Source organism: Equus quagga, chromosome 2 (genome assembly GCF_021613505.1).
Source record: "Equus quagga isolate Etosha38 chromosome 2, UCLA_HA_Equagga_1.0, whole genome shotgun sequence".
Lineage (NCBI taxonomy): Eukaryota > Metazoa > Chordata > Mammalia > Perissodactyla > Equidae > Equus > Equus quagga.
Window position 1 is genome coordinate 149,006,473 of NC_060268.1, and position 8,667 is coordinate 149,015,139.

At 43.0% G+C, this 8,667-nt stretch overlaps 1 protein-coding gene and 1 long non-coding RNA gene across 5 annotated transcripts in view; one reads left to right on the forward strand and one right to left on the reverse strand.

The window, feature by feature from the left end:
- Positions 1 to 4,901: 4,901 nt before the first annotated feature.
- LOC124235971 (uncharacterized) lies at positions 4,902 to 8,667 on the reverse strand. Its single transcript, XR_006887615.1, has 3 exons — positions 8,555 to 8,667; positions 7,965 to 8,132; positions 4,902 to 6,386 (listed from the first exon to the last, which is right to left on the reverse strand). It is a non-coding gene; the product is annotated as an uncharacterized LOC124235971 (long non-coding RNA).
- EXOC6 (exocyst complex component 6) overlaps positions 8,430 to 8,667 on the forward strand; it is a 187,786-nt gene continuing 187,548 nt past the window's right edge. For 3 of the 4 annotated variants that reach the window (XM_046654545.1, XM_046654546.1, XM_046654547.1), the window contains exon 1: positions 8,434 to 8,560. In XM_046654545.1, coding sequence (XP_046510501.1) covers positions 8,460 to 8,560 — 101 coding nt within the window. In that variant the 5' untranslated portion in view covers positions 8,434 to 8,459. Of the gene's footprint in view, positions 8,561 to 8,667 lie in introns of all 4 variants that reach the window. The other variant, XM_046654551.1, reaches the window with a different exon arrangement.

Consider the following 8,667-nt stretch of genomic DNA (forward strand, 5'->3'; position numbering starts at 1 on the left):
AAAGGAAACTACAAGTACTGTACCAGCCTTATTCGGCACTTCCTTGAACAAGGATGGTTAATAGGTCTCAATTAGTATATCAATTCCAATGCATTGGTGGTGGTTGCCTGAATCTCATGTTGAGGATGATTCTGATAAATTAGTGATGGCAGCTATGGCCTTAGGATAGGGTAGTAGCAGTGTCCGTAACATTTACCATATTCACTAGAACTTCTGCTTCCAGGTGTTGCCCCTTAGACCTGCCCTCCATGGATCCTGACTCCTACCTGGATGTATCCTGGGCTCATTATGTTTTTTGGGATCCTACAGGTGTGTTGTTAGCCTCTTGGAACAGGTCCTGAAGTCATAACACGTCTGAACTGATTTGGGTTCAGAAGTTACAGCCTGTCTTGTTGCTATAGCTGAGCCTGAGATAAGGAAATCATGGACACATTGAAGGACAGTGCACTGTTAGTGGGAGGGAGAGAAAGGGGACACATCCAAAGAAAGCCCTGCAAAGGGCTGGGAAAAATAGGAGGAAAAGGGAATTGTACAAGATGACGTACCAGAAGAAATTTTTGTAATTGTTTTGTGATAACATAATTGTTTTACACTTGTATTCACAGACTCTCTTGGGCTCTTTTCCAAAAGCTGACCATGAAGTTTTACCAGTTTAAGAGCAAACAGGATATTGTTATTTCTTTGACTTTAATGTTTTTAGGAATGAAGATAACATGCTTTTAGGAAAAGGCAGAAAACATTAAAACGCACAAACAAACAGAAAACAAGTGACAACTTAAAGTGTGTACATGGTAAAATCTTAGGATGACATACTGAAAAATGCAACTGGTTAAATTCAGCTGTAGACATTCTAGAATGCTCTTGCTGCTTATATCTTTGGAAATATAAGATTTCTATTCAATATTTTTCTGTTAAATATATTAAGATCAAATGTTTAGGTTTTATTAGTTGTTTGATTTTGGCCTTAGTTTCTGAAACTATAAAATGAGGATTATAATAAAATCTATCTCACATGGTTAAATATGAAGTGCTTAGCACAAGGCCTGCCTAGCATAGTGTAAATGCTCAATAAATATAAGCTGTTATTATTATATCTAATTTACATCTGGGATATATAGCCCAGTATAATTTAATAAATATATACCTTACGGTGTTAAAACAGACAAGCACTACAATGTCTTGAAATTCTGCACAGGTAGGAAATATTGAGTAATGTAAATTTTGTATTTTGGTTGCATAATAGCCAGGGGAGAGAGGTATCGCTTTTTCAACAGCATATTTACTAATGTTTATACTTCACACCAATGTAATGTCAGGACCTCATTTAATCTCTAATTAGAGTGGTGTAGTATGCTCCACGTTGTGGATGTAAAATGGAGTCCAGAGAAACTGTTCAGAAATAAATGTGGGCCTAACCACGACTGAGGCCGGCCACGTCCGTAGCACCTCAGGAAAGCCTGGGGTCCCTGATGAGAGTGGGCTGTGTAGCTGCCAAATCTTTGCTGGACATTTAAATGATAGTATTAGCTATTTGATCTTCAGAGCAATACTAAAGAGAAGTTAAACAACATTTTTATGTTTGGGAACCAAGTATTCCAATCACGGAGATCGTTTTGTTTATTTAGTGGTTAAGCAAATGGGCTCTGGTGCCAGAAGGACTTGGGTTCAAATTTTGCCTCTAGAACTCCTGATAGTGCTGTTAAAAGGATTACATGAACTAAGTATTAAATGTATTTAATGTAATGTTTCATACATAGCAAATATTCATTCAGTAAATAAGTATCTATGGGGCATCAACAGTGTGGCAGGCGGTGCTCTAGGGTGGTCAAAAGTCTTGTTGAAAAACTAAGATCAAGACCTGGAAATTCCCTGCTCACAGGGAGCTTGTGTTTGAGGGAAGAGAGCTAGAAATAAACACATTAAAAAGTGGTAATAAGTGTTATAAAGAGTAACAAAACGGGACGAGGGATAGGGAGGTCCTGGGATGATATTTTGCAGAAAGTGGCCAGGGCGTAATTATTATCATTATTATCATTTTACTACATTGCATTAGTTACATTTCTAAATTCATTTTGCTGAGGGAAAAAAGGAAAAATAGGACAAGTGAGAGAAGAGGGAGAAGGGGCAAAAGGCAATAAAGGAAAGCTAAGTGGGGAAAGTGAGGACTAGAGAGTGTATTGAACAGGAAAAAGAATAAAAAAACTGACAAGGAGGAGAAGGAAGGAAAGAGGAGAGAGAAGAGAAAATGTTGTTCATAAGCTGGAGGAAGAACAGAGGAAGGAAAGAGGGAGAAACTCAAAGAAAACAATAACTCTCTTTAACGGTTCAATGGACTGTAAAATGTTTAGCTTTGGGATGAACGAGCTAATGGTGCTTTCAGGACATTGTTCTGAGGGCAGGACTAGTGATACAATTTGCGGGACCCAATGCAAAATGAAAAGGCAGGCCCCCTTGTTCAAAAATTATTAAGAATTACAAGATGGTGATGGCAGAGCATTGAGCAAAGCGCAACTGCATAGGTCACACACAGATAAGCCAGCACTGGGTGAGAGGTTAGCAGAGAGCCTGGCACCAGCAAGCATTCAATAAAAATAGTTGTCGAATGAAAAGAACCTGTGGCTAATTGCTTTTGAACTTCTCTGAAGACTGGCCTATATTCAGAAAAACTGATTTTATTTGGCTTCAATTTCATATTTCCTTCTATTGTTCTCTACTGTGGGGTCCAGATCTTTATGGAACAACAGATTCCTGGACACCGTTTTGCAACAGAAATCCTCCCAGGCCTGGCTGGGCTTTGTTCACATGCCCTTGTACTTACAGAGGGTGGCCACGTGGGGTCACTGCACCAACAAGGCAGAAGCTGGAGGAGTGTAGCTATCTTGAAGTCCCCGAAGAGTGGCTAAAAGGCACCAGAAAGGGTTAGTTTTTTAGAGATGTAGAAAGACTGCTTGTACTTTTTTTTTTTTTGGTGAGGAAGTTGGCCCTGACCTAACATCTGTTGCCAATCTTCCTCTTTTTGCTTGAGGAAGATTGTCGCTGAGCTAACATCTGTGCCAATCTTCCCCTATTTTGTATGGGGGATGCCGTCACAACGCGGCTTGATGAGCGGTGTGTAGGTCTGCACCTGGGATCTGAACTCACGAACCACGGGCTGCAGAAGTGGTGTGCCCGAACTTAACCATTGTGCAACCAGGCTGGCCCCATGTACTTTACGTTTTGATAAAGTCCTGCAATCATATAATAAGGGCTCTTAAACTCTTTAAGAAACATCTGAATGTTTTTTAAATTAATTAATTAAAGTCATTAATGTTTCTTTAATTTCTTTAAGAAATATCTGAATGATATTAGCAAAGTCTTGAGAGGGTAAAGATCAGGAAGCCTGCTATAGGGTTCCCGGGAGTGGGGAGAGGAATCTTTTTGTAGAGATGTACCTTACCTCGTGAGACATGCTTCTGCGACATTAAGCTTAATATCAGAAGTCTTTGCACGTGGATCATTCATTTAACAACCGTTAACTGGGCTGGGTAGTAAACAATACAGACCATTGCCCCTTTGACTGGAAGTGGAGACAGACGTAGCAGTTTACTACCATGAGACGTGCCTTAAAGGATGAGCACTGCCTCCAAAGACGATGAAGAGGCACTTGAATTACAAGCAGGATCCAGAGGGCTTGCTAAAGTGGATCAGGAACCACGAGCCCAACCCAAAGACATGGTCCTGCTTCCCCCTCCAAAACCAGAAACAAATCGCAGGCAGTTTTCACCCATCGAGCATCCAGAAAAAACGAGGTTCAGGATCAAAGAACCCTGATGCAAAATTAGGATATTTTGTTATTGATTAGAAAAAAGAACACTTAAGCATCTGGTTTTTATATTTATTTTATCAAGAAGGAAGCTAAATTCTGGGCTTCCTGGTTTAATAACAAATGCCTGATAATCCTAGTCTCCAATGCTAAGGTTGACTGAGCTCTGGGCTAAACATTATATATATATATATACACACACACACACATATATAATCTCCTTTAATCCTCACACAACTTGGTTAGCTAGGGACTATTATTGTCCCTAATTCACACTTGAAGAAACTGAAGCTTAGACAAGTTAAGTAACTCTCCCGAGGCCCAACATCTAGTGAGAGATGAGCTGGAATTGGAACCCAAACAGTTAAGTGCCAGACCAGGGCAGCTGCATTCTACCGCCTCCTTCTGAGGGAGGGGCTTTCCCAGATTGGTTATTAGCCCGTAGACAAGTGGCTCAAAGTACAGTCATTAGTGACTAGGAGTTTATTTACAGGTTAAATCCTTACTTTGCTGGTTAGTTTCATACTGGACACAGAATGCAGCTCCTGCCCTGCCGGTCTTCCTTTTCCCTCCTGGGAGTGCTGAAGATAGATTTTAGGTAGATGTCTCGAAGTCAATATCCACTGCCTGAAAAATAGCTCAAAATGCCAGTGCAATCTGCCTGTGTGTGCCCTACTACCCTCATCTCCTCAGACTAGACTGACGCAATCATTATCGCTGGGGTAAAACAACACATTCTTCTTGGCTGACTTTCTTATTAACAAGAAAGACAGGAACTCGTTAATAGCTCCATCTTCTCCAACTCACTAGTTGCATACACTTGGACAAGTGATTTAATCTCTGTAAGACTCAATTTCTTCAAATTAAATTGGAGATAGTAAAAGTACCCCACAGGATTAAATTATATTTTAGTAAAATTAACACTAATTTAATTACCAGTTAAATTACTAATTAAATTTGTAAAGATTAAATTAGATGATATAAACGGCTTAGCAAATAGTGCTCAATAAATAACTATTATGGTTATTTATTGTGAACTATTATGAAATTATTTTAGAGCCTTTTAGAAATGTATCACTTTAGAATAGACTATTTTTTTTGCATATTTATGTATTTGTTATGTCCGTAATCAAATTTACATAGTTATTTAGGACATTTGGCTTTAAATTCTTAGCAAAAGGTTTCGATACTAACAGAACTGTCAGAAGTCCCCAAGGGAAGCAGCAAAAGCTGTTTCGGAAGGAGAAGTGGTGTACGGACTTCCTTCCATCTTGACTTGAATCGAGGGGAAGGACTGCTGCCTCTGATGAGGCACACTTTACGGGCAGGTGTTCAAACAGGCCTGGAGGGAAGAACACGGAAGCAGGGCTGGCTGCCCAGAGCTGGGGCATTTGGAGCTGCGACTGGAGAGATGGTGTCAGGATTGGTGAAGAGAAGGGGGAGAGGTCTGGATAGTGAATGCTCAAGAAAGGAATGCCCCACCAGGGGACGGCTGCCAAATAAGCAGCTGGCTGTGCCACATGAACTGTGGCCCCCTGCTTCAGAACCCTTCAGATCAATGAATTATGGCCATGCGCACTGACTGGGCAAAGAGAGTCTACCATTTCCTGCAGAGAGAACTGGCTTTCTATTCTCATTGTAAGAAGATATAAAATTTGTCCTGATTTCTTATGTTTGGATTTCAGGTTCAATTTTCCAAAGGTTTATTTTTTCCTCTCAAGAGCTAAACCTGCAATTCAGATGTGCTAACACCAGGGGGTGGTGCCTCTGTAATTGGACAGGCAGTCAGCTAAGAAAAAATTCAGTTTTTTGCTACATAATAAAAAACAACTGCGTGAAGGGCCAAAACACTGGGGTGTTGGTCCAGCGATTTGGCTTGATCCAAGGATAACATTTTAAGTAACCAGAGGAGTGGATGAAGTATCTATCTTCGGACAAAGGTCCACAAATATTGTTTCTTGCATTGGAGCTCTTGACAAAAGTGGGCATCAGGGAATTCAAGGTAACATTTTTTGTTATTGCTACACATTTCTGTTAAGGCAACTGAATACATCCACATTATAGGGTTTTATATTTAATGTCAATATATAAAGAGCAAGTTTGAAGAAACTAACTTTTTTACAATTTGATATTGTTCTAATTCCTAAGTGTTACCAATCACGGATTAATCAAACTCCTACTTTATGCTTAGACCTGTTTGGAATGCTCCTTTTCAACTCATCCTGAACTCTTTCCAATGGCTTCAGAGCTTCAGCATTCAAAACTCCCCAGTGTTCTCTCAGCCTTGTGCAGAACTCTATGAGGAACCATAGGAAATTGCAAAATTAAAAAAAAAAGTCATTTCTGAACTCAAGGACCTTAATGTGGTGTGACAGTCCTGGTGGACTTGGGAAGATTTTTTGTTTCTGCATATTCTTGAAGCACAAGGAAGGGGATTTCTCAGAGGAGATCTAGATTCTCCTGTACCATCACGGCAGTGGAAACAGGCTTGTGGGGTGTCTTGGTAGAATGGGCACTTGGATGTAGCAGAGATTCCTCGGTCTTCCAAGCCAGCACGCACTGAGGTCAGCCACATTTCACTTCCCTAGGGGCCAAGTGTACAAAAACAAACAAAACTCACAAATGTATCAAAAGTGCAAACAAGTGCAAACTACTAAAACAGTTGTTGGTGGAGTGGATAAATGTGCTAAATTGAATCTAGTCAGCGGAGAAGGTTGTGATTAGTTAAGGTAATCTTTATGAAGGAGATAAATTTGAGTAGAACTTTCCAAGGAGGACAGAAATTTCATATTAATAGGAAGGAGGACATTTATATATGTTATTAATATTTGTTGGGCCCTTACTAAGTGTGGCAGGCAGAATAACGGCCCCCCCCACCAAAGATGTCCTAAAGCCTGGGACCTGTAAATATGTTACCTTACATGTCAAAGGGATGTTGCAGATGTGATTAAGGTTAAGACCTTGAGATGGAAGATTATCCAGAGTTATATGGTTGGGTCCAACCTAATCACATGGGTCCTTAAAAGCAGAGAATCTTTTCCGGCCTAGGGCAGAGTCAGAGGCAGATGAGACTACAGAAGAATGGTCAGAGAGATGCAATGTTGCCAGCTTTAAAGATGGAGAAAGGGGGCCATGAGCCAAGGAATGTGGGGTGCCTCTTGAAACTGGAAATGAATTCTCATCTAGAGAATGGAACATCTAGAGAATGGAACCTCTGGAAAGGAACACTCATGCGGACACTTTGATTTTAACTCAGTGAGACCTATGTTGAACTTATAAGCTACAGAACTGTAAGATAATAAATCTGAGTTGTTTTAAGCTACTAAGTTTGTGATAATTTGTTACAGCAGCAATAGAAAAATAATACACTATAGGATAGCAATGTGAAGTGGATACTACTATTACGGGCATTTACAGGTGGGGAAACTGAAATACAAAGGAAGTAGGTTCTTGCCCAATGTCACTCAGCTGTGAAGTGAAGGAGCCAGGAATTAAATCGAGCACACCTGTCTTCAAAGCTCACACTCTTAACTATTATGCAACATCACCTCCCAGGGCTTTTGTGGGGAAGAGAATGGAGGGATGCTTCTAGTAAAAGCTCACCGAAGGGGATCAGTTACACAGCTAGATAGTAAAGAGCTTGGTTGACTCAAAGGGAAGTTGAGCCTCGGATTAATGGAGACCAGAAAAATAAGCGTCCCTCAGGGTTAGGTTTGCACTCTCTTCCTGATTAATATTCTTCAGTCGCTGCTTTGATCATGACAAACTGGTTTGCTCAGCGTCCCACAAACATGTCATTAAATAGGACTCTTCTACACTAGTACCCTTGCCCAAGCCACCCACCTCTCCTTCCCATCTCTCTGACGGCCACTCCTCTCAAGAGCTTCCATCCCTCGTCATCCCAGCTACGGCAATTTGGCGGGGGCACCAGGGCTCAAGGACTTTGGCATGAAATCATACACTGCCCTGGGTCTCTCTTGTATCTTTGCCATAAAGCGCCATGCTTTTTCGTCATTTAAATTTTCTGGCTTGTAATTTATTTCCAAGTTGACCGGCCTCTGAACTCTGTGGGCAGGGACATGAATCCACCCAGAGCGGTCGTCATGGTCGTCAGCTGGGATTTTCTTGGTTCCTTCCTAAAATAAATCTTACTCCCACTCACACTTTTGCTTTTTCTCGAGAACGTTTCCCTTTCTTTGACTCTCCACCACCCAGAGCACATCAGGCCTCCTTGTTCAAAGTTCCCGTTGCTTTTATTCCAGGTTGAGGGTGATGATTTGATCGTCGACCTCTCTCGTGACTAAGGTATCCCCAGCGCATAGCAGAGGGTCTGGCACACAGAGTACAAGAATACATGTTAAAGCCAGGCCAGGCTCCAGTCAGCAACGAGGGGCAAGTAGCGGGGGAGAGCTGAAGGCGACGCGGCTCTACTTCTCGCCGCCGCGGACGACACCTTAGTCCCTGGCAGGTGCGAGGACCGGAACCTGGTACCGGGTCGCGCGCCCCGCGCTCCCTGGGAGCCCGCCCCGCCCCTTCCCCCGCCCCCTCTGCACCCGCCCCGCCCCTTCCCCCGCCCCCTCGCGCTCGCGCCGCGTGCCGCTCGCCCCCGCCGTCCGCGCGGCGCCGCGCCTCGCCGGCCCCTCAGCTTCCAGCCAAGATGGCGGAGGGCGGTGAGGGTCTGGGCACCGTCCCGGAGCACGAGCGGATCCTGCAGGAGATCGAGAGCACCGACACCGCCTGCGTGGGGCCTACCCTCCGGTAAAGCTCTCATCCCCCCGGGACCTCGGGCTGCCCTCGCCGGCCGCTCGTCAGGAGCCGGGCGGGGCGTCCGCCGTCGGCCGCGCGCGGAGCCGCCCGACAGGTGG